This window comes from Salarias fasciatus, chromosome 13, assembly GCF_902148845.1.
Source record: "Salarias fasciatus chromosome 13, fSalaFa1.1, whole genome shotgun sequence".
In the NCBI taxonomy this organism is placed as follows: Eukaryota; Metazoa; Chordata; class Actinopteri; order Blenniiformes; family Blenniidae; genus Salarias; species Salarias fasciatus.
Genome location: NC_043757.1, coordinates 11,381,613 through 11,403,909, shown reverse-complemented (window position 1 = coordinate 11,403,909; position 22,297 = coordinate 11,381,613). Strand labels below are relative to the sequence as shown.

Below are 22,297 nucleotides of genomic sequence, written 5' to 3'. Positions count from 1 at the left end.
CTTATTAACTTTTATGTACTTTTGATGACAAGGTTCTTCATTTGTAAGAGCTCCAATAACAAACACAGGATTGTCTGAAATAAATAGAGAAAGAAAAACTAAAAATGGATCTTCCTTATCTTTTGGCAGCTCCTTTCAGGGGTTACCCGAGTGGATCATCTGTTTCCATCTAATTCTATCTCCTGCCTCCTTAATTGTTTCACCAACCATCCCTATGACCTCTGATTAAACAAAAATGTTCTGTATTTGTAGAGCACATAACTGGAAAAAATTAAAAGGATAAATAAAAGGGATAGATAGATAGATAGATAGATAGATAGATAGATAGATAGATAGATAGATAGATAGATAGGCCTAATTATTGTTTTAAAAAAATCATTATTCTACAATTACTGTTAAAAATACAACCAAAATTGGCATTACACTAAGATGTTCAAGTATCTAGATTAGGTAGATGAACACAAAGAGGACTTTCAAATAAAATGTAATAATTAGATAATAATTAAATAAATAATAACTTAAATAAGTAAACAAAATGAAATAAATACCTACAATGCTGTATTTAATATGTATATTTAAAATGAAAAAGACAAAATGCAAGAACAGATAAAGAAATATCAGTGTAAAAGGTGTATACACGTTCACTGCAAGAGCTGCGCAATGCAATGAGTAGTTTCGGACAGTTCAGGATCTATTATTTGCGCAGCGCAATCTGTAGATGGAATCTCTGTAAACAGTGTTGTTTTGAGGCGGTCGGCCCGTCCGGGGACGCGCTGCTGCTGCCCCCTATCAGCAGCGCCAGGCCCCGCCCCGCCTATCAGCATCCCCAGCCCGTGTCGAGGCGCTGGGAGTCTGGAGGAGCGGCAGCAGGCAGCAGGCAGCACAGGGTTCCGCGGCTCCCGCCTTCGTCCGACACTTAGCTAGAGCTGCTCCCCCAGGCAGTGGAGGTGGTGATGATGGCGGCGGCTGTAGAGAGAGGAGGCGTCCGGGCCGCTTTCCTGAACCCGAGCAGCGGCGGCGGCGGCGCACCGGCACCGATCACGCTCCCGGCCGGGGCGCTAGCCGGGGCTGTGGTGCTGGGCTCGGGCTCGGGCTCGGGCTCCGGCTCCGGCAGCATGCCCGTGCCCATGAACCTCTTCGCGACCTGGGAGATAGACCGATCGTCCCCCAGCTGCGTTCCGAGGTAACGTTTGCAGCACTGTGTCAGCGTGAAATGCCCCGAAAGCGCAGCGTGGTGAAAAGCGGAGTGCGGCGGGATAAACAACGCCCTGGCTCACGGTTGTCTCCGGCTGGAGGGGACGAGCCGCCGCTCATCTCCAAAACACGGCGGAGACAGATAACTAGCACGGCGGCTAATGCTAAAGCTACTTAGCCTGTAGCGCTGCCGCTTCTGTTCCTCTTATGATTTTGATCTGAATGCATGTTTACACTCTGCCACATTTTATTAATATATGTATAAATGCTGGTATAAATTCCACAGAAAGGCTGGGGGAAACCTTTCCGTCTGTAGTTAATGTTGCATTCAATGTTATTCCGACCGTTATTACGACTGGCTAACAAAAGTTGAGCTAACCAGTTTAATCAGTTCGGGGGGTTGATGCCGGTCATCTCCTCCAGCTTTTAGAGCAAATATCACAAACACGCGCGGGGCCCGTCTCCCTGATCAGATTTACGGGGTGCATTCCAACTAATAGCAACATAACAGTCTATAAATACAGTGACATGGAAGCTGTCCGTCCCGTCGAGCAGCACATCCTTTTCATCCTTCAGTGTGTCTCAAGCCGTCTGCATGAATGGGCTGTGTGCTTGAAATGCTCATAATGCTATTAATGTATGTTACTCTACGTTGATCGACTCACACACACACACACAGCACTGAGATCATCACACACACTGGTTGTCACAGCATCTGCCACAGCCGAGAAGCCGAGAGATCTGTCACTTGTGTGCAAATCGCAGTCATCCACCAATGTCCTTTTTAATGGCTTTTGTCGTGCATGTCCATAACATACAGCGACACTCAGCATTAGTATTCACCCTCAGCGAGCAGGCGTTGCTGCCACCTGACCAGAACCCTCTGGGGAGCTGTGGGCACATTAATCAGCTTTGACCTAGATCTGCTCCACTCATTGGGATAGAAGTGGGCTTGCAGAGGGAGGGTTTCCTCCACAGTCGATGGGCTGTGCATGCGCTCGCCTGCTGTCTCTTTAGTGTCTGCATGAGTATGTTAAGCGTGGAGGGAGTCAGAACATGTGGAAAACATGGATAATTTACAGCTGTGCTCATCAGATCCCTGTTTGCTGTGTTTTGGCTGCTGTAATTTACTGATTTAAAAACAGGGTGTGAATTCATAGCGTCCACAGATCCCTTTTCACTGTAGTTCGTTTTCGTGATCATGCTTTGTTTATTCTGCTGTATTTCACTCTGAATACTTTCAGAATTTATGACTGAAGGTTTTATAGATTTGTCTTGTTTAGGTTGTCTTCTGCTATACTACTTGTTTCAGATTTCTGTTATCCATTCCATTCTAAGTGTGTTAAGTAGGAAAAAGGGAAGGGTACATGTTTTTCCTCAGTGCGCCATACATAGTGCATTGATTTCTTACATATCTGCCTCTACATTACATACATGCTATCTAGTGGATGACACACAAAGTGGCGTATTAAAGATGGATATGGGTAAGGATGATCATGGATTATTAATGAGGCATGCAGTGTAGATTCCCAAGTCATTTTTGGACAAAAAAACATAGCTACCTACTCAAGAAAATACTTTTTTCCTGATGTAAACAATGTCCTAGCATCTGGTGATGCTAACATACACATTGATTTATAACTCAGTTGTTTGTGCAGTGTAAAAATGAATGCGTAATGTGATGGCCTGGAGGAACAAAAGTCATATTTCTTTTGCTTATCACTGCCGTATTTGTTTTAGACTGGTGTGAAGAGTCCTGCATTGAGCCCAACCCAAAGGGTCTGTATCGGGGATTCTTGCCTTGGCATTCTTTCAGGGGCTTGGCCAGTTTGCATGCAGCTGTTTGCTCCACTGCTAGTCTTCAGCAAATGTTGATGTCAAGCTGAATGGCACGGTTTCAGATGAGAGCACGGGGCTGCTTTTTGGTCGCCTGTATTATCCAACTGAGATATTCAAAACATCTCACGCAGCTGTTGCTGATTTATTAATTTAAAAAAATGGTTAATAATCCCCAAGCTTCAGCATTTCTTCAAACCATACTTGGGGGAGAGAAAAAAATGTCCTAATGGAAAACAAGCTGTTGAACTTCTCAGCGAGGATTTGTCGTTCCTGAGAATGTTTGCGGGCGACGCCAATGGCATCCGGCCACTAAATGACTTCTTGTGAAGTTATGACAAGAATCTTTGATTTAATTTTCCATATTCACTGTTGTTTTGTAGCTGTTACAGCAGTTCCATATGAATATTTGCTATAGCTCCTTTCTCATCTTTCGCTCAGCATTTGCTGCTTGTAAAAACAAACGCAGCCATAAACTGTTTTCTTGCTGTGGGTGATGCAGCATTTAGCTGGGCTCTACCTGCCAGACGAGTGTTGTGGCAGCGCCATCCTTAACGGGCCCGATGGAACAGTTGGAGGAGCATTGTTTTGATTTCAGCTCTGTCATGGCTGCCAGTCTGCCACCCTCACAATGTTTCTAATGCCACATGGTGTTGGGGTTGCAGTCTATTCCTCATAAATAAATGTTTTCTCTGCTTGTTTTCTATGCGATACCTCTGGAAGGGATACACTTCTTGGAATGTAACTCTATCACAGTTTTCTTTTATTTTCACCCGACAGCTAATAGCTGACAGGCTTTGGTCAGACTGCTGACTTAGCCCATGAAAGCTGAGTGATCAAATGCACATTATGACTCCCGAAATGCTCTTTCATATGGCTTACAGCGTTCACTTTTAATGCTCTAAAGTATGTAGGCTAGATGTAAGACGAGAGTTGGCATTGATCCAGTTTTTCTTAGTTTGATTTAAAAAAAAAAATCTGAATTTTTGTGCTTGCATGTGAGGCACTTTTTTGATTAAGAATATATACAGTAGGTACATTTTTTCAGGGCCCAAGTCTTATGTCTTTGATTAAGATCAGTGGCTCTGAAACATTTTTCTGATTTCCTGCTTAGCACTCCCACTCTCACCAACAGTCGAGCAATGGGCAGTTTCCTGGTCTGCTGTAGATTCCAGAAAGTGTCTGATGTGTCATATGAAGGTTATTTAACTGCAAAACAGGTTCAGGATAGTTTGGTTTTTTTTGTATAGCTGTAGATTCCAGTTTATTTAAAGGTATCACTGTATTATTGTCATTATCATTGTCTCCCAAAGCCTGAGAATATCCTTGGTTCTATTCTTGGCGTTGTGGATTTTCTATGGTTAGTTTGTGGTTTCTCCGTGTGCATGGGTGGGTTAGTTGTTTGTGATTTTGAGTTTCTAAATTGATTTTTTTTTTTAATGTGTGATTGGTTGGGGTCTGACCAAGGTGGATGAACAATTTAACGAAAGAGTGTGTTCATCAGTTAAAAAGGATTGGTGTTAATGACTGTGCAGTATTTACTTTGGAATTAGCAGCCCATGTAGGAATCCGACAGGCCTGCAGATATCTATGGCAAGGCATGCATTTGTTGAGGGAGCCACGTGGTCGTTTCAGGAATGACGCCTATGCAGAGGTCACAATGTTGCAAAGTTTGTCTTCCAACAATAAAGAATGTTCAACAGTGTGATAGAGTTGGCTTCTTTCCAGGTTCAGAGAACCATTAGAATGAAGGGTCAGGAGTTATGATCTTTACTCTTATCACTGTCATGACGGGAGCAACCAAACAATTTGCTCGTGTTTGTTAGACAAGCCTGCAAGCGTCACTGAGTTGATAAATCAGTGGAGGTAAGATAGCTGGTATGGTAGCCAAAACAACCTGCCTCTCATGAATATAGAGTTTTCCCCAATTTTGGATGACTGATTGAAATACAGCTTGTTTTTGAACAATATTTGATATTTTTTTGCTTTAAAAAAATCTTCACAGAGCTTTAGGCTACTTTCTTTTTTTGCAGAGGTGAAGGTGCACTCCCAAACAGCAAAAAAACATTTTTGCTCTTTTCTTCTGACGGTTATCTCCTGTGAGCAGTGCATCCTTCGTTCTGGCTGATCCTTGTTATTCTCTCCTGAGTGGCAGCGCCTTATCACAACAGTAATTGAGTGTACTTTACAAGCTCTGGTCAGATGTTTGCTTTCCTGCCCCAATTCTGCACCGTGTATCGGACTGATGTGTGCAGCGTATGTCGGCAAATAAACGAAGTACGTTAAAACAAACCAAGGCCCGGGCTGAAGTGACTGAAGTTCCATGTTCTAGGTCAGTGGAGATGAAGCCATCAGCTTGAAGTTTATACACAACCTTCGTGCTGCGATGCGTGCACCATTTGTTATGTGCCGAAGCCTGAACTGTTGGCGTGCAGTCTCCAGCGTGATCCGTGGCCTTAATCTTTTTGATTTCATCTGTAAATTTTCTGTATGTTCAACGTTAAGCCGCAGATGAAACCAGTAAATCACAACATAAACAAAGGAGGCCCGTCTGTCAGACGATACCAGCTTAATTTGCCCTTTCACCTCCCGAACAACCCCTTCATCTCAAGGCGTGGATATTGTTTCTCCCGGCAGGAGAGCCGCAGTAATCTGATTTCATAACAGGAAAAGAGGAGCTAGTAATCTGATGCTGCACACAGACACTGTCTGCTTAATCCTCTGCTTCCTTTTGGAATCATAAACAAGGCCCCATCAGCCTTCTCCAGTGCCCTTCAGGTTTGTGACACAGCTCCGTCTGCGTCGTGGCCACAGCCAATGGTAACTGATTTTCCTCTTTGCTAAATGGGCATTTAAGTCAGACTGGTTGACTTGCCTTAAAAAGATTATAAAACCAAATTATAAGTGTCACTTTTATTGTTTGCAAATTATTGGCAGTCACTGACAGCTGTAGTCTTGTTCGCCTGATTTGGATATACAGTATATTCTGTATACAGTTTTCTTTTCCTTCTATCATTTCAAATCCATTGTGTTGTTATTCAGAGCAGAAATGCAGAAAATTGTGCCATTATCGAAAATGTTTGTGTCTTCAACCGAAGTCAAGTTTCGACTTGGCTCCATGCTTTGTCATGCTGTTCACACATTGTGATAGAAGCAGGCCAATCAGCACCATCACTCCCCTTTCTGTCGAGCATACTCCCACTGAAATGTGTCAAAATCTCTCGGTTTCCTTCCCCGCTCTCCTACAGGAGGAGGAATTTCCTTTTGAAACATTTCACATTCCTGGCAACTGGAGAGCTGCTGGTGCAGCCCGAGCCAGTCTGCTCTCTGTCCACTACAGTAATATATATCGGTGGCCAACGACCGGCTCTCTGGGAAAGGGGGGGCGGGGTTGGGGGGGGGGGGGGGCAGGATTGCACACCTAGCCGAAAAGTTTTTGCTGAACCGGCCCAGACCGTGTCTGCAGTGAACGGGCATGCGCTAAGTGCTCATGCTGAATTCCTCACAAAGGGAAGAAAGGTCTGTTTCCCCCTGCTTGGCCCTCATATTGGGAGAGCTGCCAGGTTCTTGTGTGGGTGGATACTGGGGTCTCAGCTCGTGAAGAGACCCGACTTCCTGAGGCGACGAGTGAAGTGAGGAAACTGTCCTGTGATTCAGAGAAGACCCTATCAAAATAAGCGCGTCAGGGACAAGTCCTCCCCGCTTGTGCTTTCTCTCTCGTTCTTGCTCTACTTGTTTCCCACCTCTCCTGTTCAGGCATTTCCTCGGCTGTTGCCAGCAGCAACACACGGACCATTATTTGGGATACAAAACATTTGTGACGCGGATGAATGAGAGCACATGACAGGCCATTTGAAAACATCAAGCAATCTCACACTGATTGTTTATGAGCGCAGACTTTACTCAACTGTTTAGCAGGATATCTGACAAACACATGGAGACTATTCTCCTTGGATCTTTTCACCCATGACACCTACTACTACATTCTAGAGCATTACTTTGCTTTGGTCTTCAAAGAAATGTCTCCCTTGTTTTGGCTGAAGGCTCCACACCTTCATCTTTGCCATCTGATCAAGGACATAACCGTCTGCGGTGTGTCCAGTCTCAAATAGCACTGAGCTGGATGCCCTGCCCACTCGTCTAATCACAGATTAAGGAGTCTGAACTGTCTGCAGTCCTGTTTCTGTCCGTGCGTTTTTCTGAATTGACCCACGCTGTAGTTGTGTGATTCTCTCTTCTCCTTGCAAACATTCCAGTCGTTTTTATATTTTTTTTTCTAAGTTCAAATATTGATAGTTGTCAGCTAAATTAATCTGAAATATAGAGACGGACTGATGCTCCTATCAGTGTTTTATGTAGTTTTGCTATGTAATTATAAGTAGAAGAACTTTATGCCATTCTAAATTGAACAATAGTAAAGGTAAACTGTCCAGGACGTGATTAAAAAAAAAAGGAAGAAGAAGAACAAGAAGAAGAAGTGAGATTTGCTGATGCTGACTGTTGTACCTTTTATTGATTGCAAAATTCCCAGATCACCCCAGCCCTCCCATTTTTCTCTCTGGAAGTGTTGTCCGCATGGCAGAAAACACTTATGAGTGCAGTTTTGAGAGTTTTTTTTTTTTCTTTTCCCAGCTAAAATAAATTTTCGCTTCATTAGCCGTGACAATGGACAGCCTTGCCTCCCGAAGCAAAATTTTCTCCTCTTGATTCATCACCGCTCTGTGTCTTTTTTTTTTCCCTTCTATTTCCACTGAAAGCAGTACGGATGTGAAGTGTAAGGAAAACCTTGGAAACTTTCACCATTAGATTTCTGGCAGAATGCCGCCTGATGCTCCGCAGAGGCACCAGATGTCAGAGGGAAATAGTTCGAATGAAAATGAACATATCCTTTGCATGTTCGCAGCGTTTGAACTGAATCAAAATGTGACATGTTTTGTTCCGTACCTTTTCTGGTGGTTAGATTTCTATCAATGTGGTCAAGAGCGTATTACCTAGATTTTAGGCAGCAGCCTTAAAACACAAGTCAGCTTACTCTGTTTTGTGTTCAAGCTATCGTAATATTGAACATCCGAGAGGTTGCATGGGTGTAAATCTACTCTGAACAGAACCAGATCTTTAGATTTACAGGGGTTTTTATTTTTCCAGGCGAACTGGAATTGGATCTGTTCTGACTTGCCAGGAGCTACAGATGTTCAGATGTGTCTGGGCTCCCAGGGGTCAGTGCAGAGGGCTGGCAGGCTTTCCTCGCTATGCCTTTCATCACTTTCTCATCCCCTCACAATCCCGCCCATTCATCGTTTTTTTCTTTTTTCTTTTTAAGATGAATCATCTTCAGTGATTTGTGAAAACGCTTACATAAGCTGTGCAAGCCATGAATACAAAAGCCCAGCATAGTCTGTACGTTTTAATTTATTCATGCAGCTGTGCAGTTCCCTGGGTTTGTTCGCATGTAGGACATCGCAGTAATGGGCAAAGCAAGATTCAAGACAATCGGCGCTGTGCCTCTTTTTTTCGCTCCCCCTGTTATTTTAAACACCTATAAATTCAGTGTGTTGCTTCATCCGTAAAAGTGGTCGAGTTTCCTGATCAGCAGCCTAGACGAGAGAGGCTGTTTTAAATGAGGCTTTGCTCTTGAGCTTTTGATCCCGCAAGTAGACTCCAGTCAAAGGAGCCCTCCTGTCAGACGGACCGTTCACCCTAATGGGATTTTTCAAATTCGGTCATAACATTGTCAAAGGTGACGACACCTGCCGGATTCACCTGGACTAGTTACCGTGAACTCACTGTGAAGTCATCGGAGGGCTCAACAGAGCTACATTGTAGTGGATGAATAATAGGTTACAGCACCCAAACTAGACAGTTTTTTTTTTTGTTTTTTTTTGAGAGCTTGATCCAGTCAAGGTGTCTTACTTTGGCTCTGATGTTGCCTGTAAACACGCCTTGTCTGGTCTGGTCTGATCACATCTTGCATATCCTTTATAAACATCGGCCTGCTGGCCTCATCAGTTTGCGGTCGGGACCGAGACAAAAGAGCTGTTTATCAGTGCAGAAACGGCAACAAAGGATGACAGCCGAGCACCGAGTTCCTGAACACTGCAGTCAGATCACTGAGGTGTGAACGCAACCCGGGGTTGTATTTTTAATGGGTATGAAAGAAGCTGAGTGATCGAATAAGACCTAAAATGAAGTTTTGACAGGCCTCGGCAGGAGAACGTACTTCTACCAGGTTTTGTTGAGAGAAGAGAACCCCTGCTGAATTACAAGTAGAGGGCTTTTTTTTTTTTTTTTTTTTTTTTTGATGACTTACAAAGCTTGTCACTGGATTGCAGTGATGTCCCAAATTTAAGGCTTCATTATGAATTTGGCTCAGTGCCAGTACCACTGTGAGAAGCCTCTGTGTGTGTGTGAGCTTGGTGTGATAGACACATTATAGAGGGACAGATTTACTTATTCCAGCATTTTGCGTTGTCGTTGTTATTGTTGTTGTTGTTGTTGTTGAACTGCAAGTTCAGATTGTTGTGCCTTATCTCCAGCAAAACTTTCATATCTGGCCCTCAGTTTGTCAAGTGGAAACACACACAAGTGTTCTACCCTTCATTATCTGAGTGGAGTCTACCAAGCCACCCACACATCCTGGCCGAAGCTCAGATTCTCACTTCATAGAGATAACTTGTTTTTTTTTTTTTGGTTTTTTTGGAGTGAGTATTTGAGAGAGAAACACTAGCTTAAATCGCCAAACGGAAACAGAATCTGGTACTTAGTTGTAATTCTCCTGTCCCGAGTAAAATTACATAAAAATGTGCTGGTAATCCCAACAACAATCAGATTCCACCCTGGGTGAGGAGCCTCCCAACCACACAGTTCAGAGACCCTATTACAGAGTATTAGCAGAGCTGTGAGCCCTCCTCTGTGCTATTCTCAGAACCAGGCGCTTTATCTCCTCCTCGATTGGTTTTTTTTTTTTTCCATGGCAGCCCCGGACAGTAGCTTCATACCTGGCTGATGACACCTGTCCTGCTTTCCGGTTGTTCTGAATTGACCCTTTTGAGGCTCAGGCACCAGCTGGCCCGGAAGAAGCAAAATATCTAGTTTAGAAGTTACTTAACGCATGTCGACACGCTGAATACAAAACTGTGAATATTGATAAATATATGTTTGTGGATGCATCTGTCAACAAGAAGTATCATGAAGACAAATGAAACAAATTTAAGTTGCACTGGTTTATAAGATGCATTAATTTTTCCATTCCTTCATGTAAAATTATCGCGTCATTCCTGCAGATTGTTCCTTCAACTCTGTCCGTTGTGTTTTTGGTACCAGCTGGTGATTTGAGTGGAATCTGTACAAGTCACTTCATCACATAGAATTTTGTGTATCTTAATTCACGTCTGGCCACACTTATGATGGCACCCCAATGAATGATATTCAGTTTATATTAATGAATGTGCACCATCTGTTGTTTTTCATTATGAGAATTAATGTAGAATGTAGAACAGTTGTTGCAAATCCAAAATGACTTAACGGACATGCTTGCAAATTTTGTCTGAATGTTGACCTTTGACGTTCAAGAGACTGCCGATTTCCAAGTTTCATTGTAAATAAAATGTCCTCCTAATTTCAACCTTATTTTGCTCAGATCGCTGCTTCTGGTGTGGGTCCCACACATGAATTGAACAGTCTGCTAAAACCAGACTTTGTGGAATTAACAGCACCTCCTGGTTGTCTTTGTTTACTCTGGTCGTCACGGCATCATCTCGCTCTTTCACTGGGATCACAAAAAGATTTCATTCAGGGAATTAAAGCCCAACCAGCATATGGCCATCTGGCGCAGATGACAAGATATTTGGGGGCTAAAATTCCATTTGCATGCAAGCCTAAGTGCATACTAAGCTGTTATGGCTCACACTGTGTGAAGTTGTTCAGACCGATTCGTTCAGTCTGTTGGGTTAGTCGACGCTCATGTCAGTTACTTTTATTCTGAATCATTCTTTTTCAATCAGCTTTGTAGCTCCAATGCTTTGCAGTCCTCTTTGATTTAGCACCTAAAATAGATGCACGTAAAGCCATGTTGTCCTTTGGCTTTGACAATGTCGATCTTTGGTCTGTGCTGTTTTTTTCCCCCCTTGTTTATATTTTGATTGAAAACCTCTAACTGAAATATTAAAACGACAGGAAATGTTGCCTGAGCGAGTCTCTGCAGTCCCACAGGCTCTCGCTCTGCTTTCGCTGTACATGAATGAAATATTCAGAAGACGTAGCTTTCAGACTTGCATATCTATTATTTGGGATAAATTATGCAACCAGACACAGTCAAATAATAGCATTACTTAAAATACAAAGCGCCACGGCTTTTCTCAGCAGTGGCGTTGACTGCCCTGGTTTCTCTCCGTCTTCCTGTCCCTCTCATATAACACTTCATAGCGGGACGTTACAGCCGAACATGCTCCTTTGAAATAAAGTGATGGCACTGAAGAGTCAAGCAGGGAGAATGAATAGAGTCAAAGGCATTACTTGAAGTATGTTGTTTTCTTTACCCCCCTCTAGCATGAAAGCCCCCACCGCCACCAAACAGACGGTGTCTTTTTCATTCAGTCCTCCGTTACATCACTCTTCCTCCATCCACCACTTCCCCCTGCTTTGTGCCTCTGACAATCGCTGCGCAGTGATCCGAGGGCACGGAACCAGCACAACATCAACTAGAATGCTGACCAGGGGGAAAAGAATTACAAAAGTGTGTTTTTGTTTATGCAGCGTATCGCTGGATTCGGGGGATTCGCCGGCCTCGCTCTCAGTGCCGCGTGCGCATTCATTTGGGGTCTTTGGGGACCCGCGTCCACGTCTGCATGACCAACCTTTTTGACGGCATGCGGCATGTTTTCTTTTCTTTTTTTAATTCAAAGCAGAAACAAATACCATGGCACAACAGCGTGACTGGTTTGAAGCTTTCACGCTTTTCATCATACAAATATGCATTAGTGAAATACAAAGTAGCTGTCAGCCTGACCACACCCTCTTATCTCACAGAGAGTATTTTACCGTGCTCTTTGTAGGCTCTTAAACTTGAGTGTTCCTATCACCAGGTTATTTGAGATGCTGCTATCGCAGAAATGTGTAAAAATAGCCGGGAGATAGCGGGGACACGTTACTCTCATGGCCTCACGCGGCTGGACATGCTTGGTGAATGGTTTTCAGAGATGTTGATGAGGACCGTGTGTGTGCTGTTTGCACATACACACAGGCTGAGCGCTGTCAGATGAGTGGGACCCAGGTATGAACAGAGACAAGGAAAATTCTAAGATCTGAAAGGATTTTTCTTTTTGATATGAAGGATAATCTGCATGTAGTTGAACTTGTTGGTTTTTTTTTTTTTTTTTTTTTTTTTTTTTTTTTGTTTAGCCAGGAAGAATGACTCAATGCACAGTAAACTCTAAATCTTGGGCTTAAGGACCATGGAATTTAAGATTTTGGGTGATTTCTGGGAATCCTTTCATCATTAAACTGTGCATGCTATCATGTAAGGATTCTCCAGGCAGGGCTATCCTTTCACCAAAGAGCCAAATTCAAAGCAATGAGAGACTGAAGCTTGGTGCCACGCCAGAAGACCTTTGAGACCCGAGTCAAGAGAAACCTGCGTGAGGGCCGTGTGTGTATGTGTGTGTGTGTTTGTGTACAAGAAAGCCCGCCTGACTCGGGGGAGGGTGGGGTCAGTAAGGGGATAAGAAAAAAGGATTACTCGCTGTGCAGAATATGTGTATCCATGACTTCCACCCCACCGTCCACCTTTAATCTACCTCCCACAATTGATTTTGCTTCCTCTTGATGTTCCAGCTTCACTTTGATTCGGTTTGGCCAAGTTATTCAGTCTGCGCGGGAAGAGAGAGACATCGGTTTGGTCTGAGCGTAATGTTATAAATGTCTCCTTAGTCTGTTAGAAAAAACAAAAACAGTGTTTGCTACAACGAGAAACACAAATAATGGAAGGTAAACTTGTTAAAAAAAGCGAAATTTTAAAGCTTCGAACATCCGTCTCTGTCTATTAATGTGATTACTGTCGAGAGAATGGATGCTGCAGCCAAGATTAGATAAAATATAACCGTCGTATAACCCGCAATCACTGGGCTCTTATCTAAAGACAAATATTTGACTGCAGCTGTTTGAGTGTCCTGACAGATAAGTTGCTTTGTTTTTTCAGCCCAGATTAACATGACTCCTTAACATAGGGACTCCAACACTGTCTGTGAAGGAATATTCAAGTTTTATTGCATTTGTGGGCTGTTTGTTTATGTCTAGAGCTGTGCTAAAAAAAAAAAAAGTCTTTAATATTTTCACATCAGTTCCGGGTGACTCAACCACAGAGCCGCCACGTTGTAGGAGAACGTTGATTTCTTTCCGGACGCCGTGCTGCAGAAGTCATTTTCATTTTGAGCCATTTTCAAGGACTCAAAACAGTGTTGTGTAAACGGTCAGCTGAAAGCCAACCACAGTTCACAGTTTTGACTTGAAACATTGTGTAAACAACACACTCTGAGCAGCGCGAATAAATCAATGCCGTTATACACCTGGGTCCTCTTACATAAAGAATGAACTCGGCATCTTCCCTTTTTAAACCTGCCTCTTTAAATTGCTGTGATCAAACAAAAGAAGAGCCGGAAATAAATAGCAGCCTTTTTTTTTTTTTTTTTTTGCGATTTCATGTTTATTATTGTCAGTTCAACAAAAAAAAAAAAATTCAATTAAAGGTGGAAGGTCTTTTTTTTGACAGTGCTGCCATTTCCAACCTTTTTCTTCATTTACAGGAAATGAAGCATTCGCCGCCTCGATAGCTCTGATTTCCTTTGTAATATGGGCACGTTAGGGGCAGCGGTCTGTTGAATGTGAACGGAGGAAATGGCCTTGTAATCTAATGGCCTGGCTTTGCTTCAGAGGCAGCAAAGGTCAACAGTTAGTGACGGTACAGTGAGCGACTCGGACGCACTAATGGGCTTAGATGGGGCGGCACTACTCGTGCCGCTCTGAATGATGCCATATAGACTAAACCTATTAGCGGCGCGGCGCTCAGGCACCTACTGGGCGCCGCCTATCAAAGCAGTCAATAACCATTCGCGGTGACAAGATACTAAACCAGCGCCGTTTGCTTTTGCGTGTCCGCGTCCATAAAAGATGTCACGTAAGAAGGATTTGCTGGTTACTGTAATTCAGCGGGACGTTACGGTTGTAACTCCTGCATCGCCTTTGGATTTCCTTGCCCTCCATTAAAGAGGCGATGTCAGTCTAGTGTATTCAACCTTCATGATTTTTTCAAGGTTAAAATATTTCACATATACTAATTGCTGCATGTTTTAAAACAAGCTTAATGTCATTTGGTTCATTTTAGAAGATCAGGATTTTCTACTTGTCGGTGCTTCATCTAAATGTAATGCCAAACAGTATCTTATTTGCGCAAAACAAAACAAATGCAGGTGCAGTTTTGACTGTTTTGTGGCATTTTTATACCGAAAAAACAACATTCAGATTGTTGTAGCTTAACCCTGCATTTCCACATGCACAGTAGCAACTTGAGTTTGACAGATTCAGGCAGTCAGACACAAACATAATCTGCTAATTACAGATATGGGGGTATGAAGTTTGCTCTGCTCACTTAGATGGCAGTCCATTAAGTAAATCTGCACTGGCTAAAATAAATACAGGCTAAAAGAGCAGCGCCGCAATTGATTTTGCCCCCGAGAGAGTTTAATTGAAGCATAGTTTTCAGGAGGTGCTAATTCAACCCTGCATTCCCGTCAGAGGCCGTCCGTCCCGGCTCCATCAGCACAGCCGGCTAAAGGCATGTCGCATGCATGTGGGGATCAATAAAGTTTATGATGAGGGGAATTACAATAATCATAACCCAATCAGAAGGGCCTGGCATCATGCATGTGAGCTTAAGCAGCACAAACACAGGAAAAAGAGAGATTTCCCGAATGGCTGCTTATCAGCTGGGAAACAGGCAGAAAAAGTATCACTTATCTTTTGCGTTGCGCTGCCTGTTTGCAGAAATATTGAACCGGGGACTGGTGTATAGATTCTCCACCCACCCCTCTCTGTGGATTGATAACAGTGTTTTGTTTTGGTGTTGTTTGGCACGGAGAGCGCCAGTGCGAATCCCACCCGAGGCTCTTTCTCTTGGGAACGTGGGATTGACAAGCCAAAATGGAGGATTAATGCGTCTTTATAAAGGCCCTCTGCAAGTCAGGATTTTGATTTTTTTTTTGCGTTCGTTGAACAGAATGTGAGATTCCACCACCAAACAGCTGCCCCTCCCCTTCCTATATTCACATGTTTACAGTTTATACACGCTGGCTGAGCTGCCCTTTATCCAGCACATGCTTGTTATTTTAGCTCACTTGGCGCTTTTGAGCAACACCTGGTCCGCCGCTGAAGTCACTGCTAGGGCGGCAACGTGAACTGGCACTGGGTAGGAGCACTTAGCCAGAACAGATGGCCGCGAATTTCACTTGCAGCTCGTCCCAGTTGCAGGGCGGGAGTAGAGGTAACACTTCTAATAATCCTCCCCACCAAAAAAATAAATAAAAAAATCTTGACCCTTTCAGCGCCCGCGGCGTTTTTAATTACACGTAGGTCCGAGTCTACAGGGAGGGCGAGTTTAAGCAAGCCAACTGCGATGGGATTGAGCTGTTTAAAAAAAACATCAGCCCTTCTAACTGTCACCCTCCCTCCCTCCCTCCCTCGAGCAGAGCGCTGCATCCGACCGGTGACTCATCCTCACAATAAGGCTAGCTAGATCCGCGCGCTACCGATGAGTGTTAACATTTAATTACTCTAGCCCCATAGATTAGTAATTGTTGTTCCGACGCTCCTGAGGTAATTTCGGTAATCGTGCAGCCAACTGGAACAATGCTTTATGCTGGTTTGCTTCCTGTAAGTTGTAATAGAAGTGTGTCATCACCTGTTGGGGCCTAAGGGAGTTTCGAGTCAGGAACACCGAGCTCCTGGCCTGTTCTTGTTTTTCAGATTTTTATATCATTATTATGAAATATACATTTGTTGTGGGGCTGTTCACTACATAGTTTCCTGCCTTTTACATGTGAAGACTCCAATCATCTGTGATTCAAAGCCTTTCCAGCAATAAAATACAGGTGAAAGTGGAATTTAAAACCAAGAAACAATTAATCCTTTAGTTTTTCTCTGGTTAAAGGTCACCAAGTGTTCTTTTTGTATTTTTTGGGAAAGACTTTCATGGACTTATCTTTTTTGCCAACTTACATTATAATTCACCAAAAACATCCAGAGTAGCTTCCTCCTCCTCTTTCCCAGTCGTCACTTTTGCCTTGAAAGAAATCCATCTCTGCTGCACGATGCACGAAAAAAAAAAAAAAAAAAAAAAGAGGAATTTTGGAACTTTGTTTGTCTATGTCGTGTTTTACTGGATCAGAGTATGAATGGTTGACCACTTCTGCACTGGGTGGTCTCTGCTGTTGCCCGTTCCGTTATTAAATCATTTTGAAGATAGATTCAAGAATGCAAAGTGTCTAAATATTTAACTGCAGTGTGTGTCACGCTGCGCCCCCCGTCGTAAACAGACCACCCCATTGTCCCCGTCTGCGAGGCCGCCGCCGTCTTTGTACTCGAAGCCGATGAGTCCCGGTGAATCACGCTCGCCTTATGGGGAGCGCCTGAACGAAGCCGGCGAGGGTTTCAGAAGAGCTGCTCTCAAGGAAAGTGAGCGATTGGACAGCTATTTGTTTGATTTGCCCCCCCCCCCGTTAGACTCTGGCTCAGACTGATCAGAATTTAATGCAACAGCGCTGCGGCGAAAAGTGGGTCAGGAGGAAGTTTAGCAAGCTTGGCCTGATCGTTGTTGACTTTCGGCGGAGTGTCTCACTGTGGAGGGAATGTTTTGGGGGAAGCTGGTGTTGGTGGAGGGAAGTGAGATTTTTAAAGGTCACAAGTTGCTGCAGAAGTGCGAAAAGGGCGTTGAATTGAATGTGGCGTCGCTCGGTTTTTGCGTTTTCGGGCTCTGCGTCAGCCTCAAGCTCAGACCTCACCGACAAAGGTGTCACTCTGTGAACTGCTCGCAGATTAAGTCTCGCATCCAGCGGGTCCGCTGCACCCAAGAATGTCGGGAATTTCCCAAAATGTGGATGAAATTAGGGTTTCCCTGAGTGAATACAAGATTTTTTTTTTTTTATTTTTTTTTTTTTGCTCAACACAAGTCTGAAAAAGCAGAAAAATGCTCTTCTGAGAATCTCAGCTCAAACAGCCTTCAAAGACAGTTCTGGCTGTAGGTCATCCGTTTCCTTTGGGGGACCATCGAACATGAAAAGATTCAAATAAACTGAAGCCTGAGGAGTAAAACTCCCAGCAGGTAAATCCAAAGCAGATTATCATCCAAATATGTCAAAGTGCCTGGAAAAAATATCTTTCTTTTTTTTTTTCACTTTTTCTTTCCCCCTCCAAACAGCTGCAGACACTAAAATCGCCACAAAAATCTGACTAATATTTCACTAAAAATAATGTCGGTCAGCATCACCGCGCCACATGTGACGGTAACTTTTATACTGTCGTGTAGACTTCCACCGCCTGGCTTGTTTATTAGATACCCAGTGAAATACAATCTATCAGCTCTGCTTTGAAATGTAATTATACCGTCAGCTTAATTTTTCACAGCCTGTGTACACTGTCAGCGAGCTCATAAATCCACTGTAGGTTTAATACAGAAGATGTGGTGTATTTGTAACACTGTGTTCACATGTATGTTGACAGGTTGGACAAATAAACAGTTCAGTTATTATATTTCTCATTTTATCAAGAAACATTGAACCTGAATTTTAGGGGGAATTTATCGACGACGTTTAGTTTCTAGAAGTGCCCTTATTGAAGAATGTATGTTATCCTTTCAATAAGAAACAGATGGCATTGAGTCACTGCAGCGTGTGTGCTCAGCATTTCAATGTGGAACAGCGTGCTGAAGCAGGGCTGACCGAAGATGTTTTACTGCGCTGTGGCCAGTCAGAGCATCTGGACCATGTCATTTTTCATCAAGTGTTTGCTTGTAAGCCACAGACGGTGGACATCTTGATGGAGCAGTACTTCAGTATTACTAAAAAGTCTTTTTTTTTTTTTCTTTTCCTTTCCTTGATGACATTTTGTGCATTTTATCGACTTTTGATGATTCCTGATCACGGCCTGCAGTTACTGTCAGACATGCAGCATTAAACACAACTATGTAGGGTTGCTTTAAGGACTTTTATTTGCTTCCCATAATACCGGAACGTCTTAATAATGTGTGTTTGGAAAGTCCACGATCAGTTTCCGTTCCTCAACCCATCTCCCGTTTGTTCTCTTTTTTTCCACAGGCTCTGCAGCCTCACGCTGAAGAAGCTGGTCGTCCTCAAAGAGCTGGATAAAGAACTGAACTCCCTGTCGATAGCTGTCAAAATACAGGTGGGTGGGCAAATTCCCCAGCAGCGGAAAAAAGAACAAAAAAAAAAAACAGGCCCAGTTAGCAAGACATTTGATAGCAGCGTGTCACAGTCTGGAGTGTGCGCCTCACTCTTTGTCCACTCTTTTGCTGCACACCGTAGGACGTAATCACACCGTGCAGACGATGATAAGACACGCCGCTAATCCTGCCCGTTGACAAAAACCTCCTGAGCTGCACAGGAAGCCGTAGTGACTCACATCCACTCAGGGGCTTTGAATGCGGGATTAGCATTCCCACAATGAGCAGGAGAATTAGCACCTTAAGAAGGATTGTGCATCTTGGATTGATTGCTTGTGCACATGTGTGTTGCCTAATGTCAGGTCTATTATTAAATATTCATAATGAATGTTTTGCAGAGTGATTATGTTGCATTTGATCTTAATGGCAATATCGAAAGCACTTTGTTATGACATGTATTTTCCTGTTGCACATAATACTTTAGAAGATAAGCTAAATATATTAATCTGTGTTTTGCCATTACACCTTACAGTAGGCAGAAAACAATCTATTTTTTTCAGTTTATTGCGTATATTTGTCAAATGATACTCAACATTAAGGATGCTACTTCTTTGGAAAACCTCATATGGCTCCTAATAATGAAATTCATTCATTCATTCATTCATTCCCTCCCTCCGAGAGGCTGTTAGTACAGTCCCAAATTCATCCAGCAGCTACCCTCTGACCACAGACAGTGGTAGCGTGTGATGAGCAGAGACAAGAAGAACACGGAGTGCTGTTCCTGATGCTCTGTTTCTCACACGACCCTGAACTCAACATCATGTAGTCAGGGAACGTTTACACAAACAGACAGATGCAACCAAGACTTGAAACCCCCCCCCCGCCCCCGGAGAAACCGCAGCAAGCGTTACATTTTACAGAATAGCAGACCGATATTTTCTAAAAATGAAATCGTAATTATGAAAGGCGACGACTAACAATAACTAAATCTTTCTGATTCTGGGAAAAAAAAGAATAAGAAACTTTCTGTTTGTGATGAAAGCTGACAACCCCGGTGCCGGCCTGACGCAGTGTTGGTTTATACTACATCCCAGCCGCCACGGCCAGATCATAGAGTCGACTAACATGGAGTGTCATAGTGTAAAAATCAAGATTTGAGCCTGCAGCCAGACTTTGTAGTGTAAAAAAGATTAACTCGCCTGTAAGACCTGGAGTGGTTGTAAAGACGATGGCTGTCTATTTTTGATCCAGTCAGTTCAGGCGGAGCCAGAAACCATGGAAGAGTACACATATTCTGCTATTCTCACAATTTCAGTTCTTTCCAAAACTTCTTCTTTTTTTCTAGCTTGGTTTTGTTTTTGTGTATTTTCACTCATTTTAACCCCTAAAATAGGCAAATCCAGAAATAACAAATCTCTTTTCACTGCGGCTTTTCATTGAACTGTCTCACACAGGCAGCAGTATTGTGTTCCTTCACTGTTTTGACACGGCTTCTTTAAAGGTTTTTCCTTTTGACATAATTTATTACAATACAGTTAGAATTTATGTAGTCAACACAAAGTTCTCAGACACATTTAGTTATTTATTAGCTTGCTTGCACTCATCTACCAAGAAATGACTCCAGCAGAGCCCTTCCCGTTAGGAAGTTTCTGATTGTTTTACAACATGCGCACAATTACAAAATTTGGAAAACATGTAAATTTTGGAAATATCAACACAATACTCTTAAAGTGTTGCACAATTCTATGAATATATTTCACTTTCATGCCTCACTTAATTTGGACTAAATTTGACACGTTGCAGAAATTCTCGAAGCTTTATTTACTGAAATATTCTCAACATGAATAAATCAATAAATGCATGGCAGGTTTTGAATGAGATGTCACCTTAAAAATACAAGAAGTTCCTGTTTCGCAATATTCATGTCAAAGAGACATTTGCAGTCCGAAGGAAACGGCTTCTTCCATTGTTGTGTGTGCGTTGTGTTGCAGCTGCTTTGCGCAGATGTCCACAGATGTTGTGAGCGGAGCCAAATGTTCACATTTGTTGAACTTTCACCCACACTTTGGGTGTTTCCAGTGGCTGTCGGCCACTGCCTGAGCGGAGGAACACGCTGTGTGTGGATGTCAGTGCAGAGAGGAGAGAGAGACGGAGGCAACAAGTGAGACAGATGCTTTCTCTTGTTTGAAAAGCTCTGTTTTTTTTCATTATTGGCCTCACTAATTGGACATATTGAGCACCGCTCTCATTAGGTTTAATTGAAATATTATGTAATAGTGGGGCACCCTATTTAGAGGGAAACAAATCCTCCTGCTCTTACTGTCATCCTCAAGGAGAAAGCAACCAACCAAGTGTGGATTTATCCGTGAGCTCCGCCGTCTCCAGAGCGTGAAATCTCTCCATTTCTGCTGAGCCGCCCCGAGGACAGCTGAGTAAAAACTCTGTTCGCCGCCGCTCCGGAACTGGAGCATTAAATGCAATTTCCAGCAGGTTCGGTCGGGGCGAGCAGAGACGCTGAGGGGATAAAGAGACAGTTGGCGGAGACGACAGGGGAAAGAGGAGGGCTTTTGTTTTCGGGCGATGAACGACAAAGCCTCATTAAGACGTGTCGTCGGTTTTTGGGATTCTCTCTGGCTCTCTCCGGGCCCCACCGGGTCAAGCTCGTGCACACATAACCCTGGTAATGGCTAACCATTTGGATGCTCTCCCAAAACCACAGCAGCAGGGATGATGAGATTGCACTTTGCTAGCAGAGGGCTCGGCGTTCCCGTGGAGATCGTCTTCTGTTTCTCGCCCCGGAGACCACAGAGCCACTTCAACCTCGCCTGAACCTGCTGCACTTTACATTTCAGTCCCGTACAGTAGGCCGCCACATGTGCATATTTCCTCATTTTGTGTTCCGTCAGTCCCGTGAGCAGCTGCCTGAGGCTGCAGCCAAACCTTAGCGTCAGTCGGATTATGATGGAAAAGGTGCGTCATTCTCATTTCAGTGCAAGCTGCTGACCAAAGCATTTGTAGTTGCACAACACATAGCGATAGACACACACACACACACACACACACAGAAACATGATTGGATGATATCTATCAGTGTGTGCGGAGCAGTGGTTGAAATCCTATACAGCTCAACCTGTTGCTTCCTGTTTTAAATAATAGAAGAATTGTGCAGTTGAATTTGTTTTCCCATCAACTTGTGGAGTTCGATGTGGACGGGCTGTAAACCCCCCCCACCCCCCCCCCCCCCCCCCCCAATCTGGCCCCACAGACACAGCAGAGAATCCTATAGCAGGGGAGAGATGATGAGAGGGAGGAGGGCCAGAGGACATTCAGTACAAGCTCTCCCCGCCAAGGCGCTGCATTGTTAATGCATGTCATGCAGTTTGAGTGCGCTCGGCTTTTGTGCTCTGATTCATTGTGCCCGTCGCGAGCATGAGAAAAGAGAACATACAAGGCCTCTTTGTGGAGCTCAAAGTAGCGACAAGGCCAGACTACGCCAGAGATTTAGCCTCTCTTCTTCTTTTTTTTTTCCTCTCGGTAAACAAAACAAGACTTGCTGCTTCTGTGAAGGTTACTTTCAGTATTTCCTTCGCTGGAGAACATTGACCGAGCAGGTTTGATGGGGAAATACTTATTACAATTGAATTATGTTAGGATTGTTATGTGTTTACTTTAAATCACCACTTCTGTTCCTGTTTGGCTGCGGATGCCCTTCAATCCTAGAGCACCAGAATATCTTCCACCATTGTGCAGTATGTTAAGTTTTAACACACTGAGTTGGACTGGGTGCAGGTTTTGTTCAGGTTTTGTAAGCCTGCTTGCAACTTT

General features: G+C 43.5%; 1 protein-coding gene across 2 annotated transcripts in view; it reads left to right on the top strand.

The window, feature by feature from the left end:
- Positions 1-843: 843 nt before the first annotated feature.
- LOC115398944 (phosphofurin acidic cluster sorting protein 2) overlaps positions 844-22,297 on the top strand; it is a 44,988-nt gene continuing 23,534 nt past the window's right edge. Inside the window, exons 1-2 of one of the 2 annotated variants that reach the window (XM_030106013.1) lie at positions 844-1,183; positions 18,387-18,474. In XM_030106013.1, coding sequence (XP_029961873.1) covers positions 954-1,183; positions 18,387-18,474 — 318 coding nt within the window. In that variant the 5' untranslated portion in view covers positions 844-953. The remainder of the gene's footprint in view (positions 1,184-18,386; positions 18,475-22,297) is intronic. The other variant, XM_030106014.1, reaches the window with a different exon arrangement.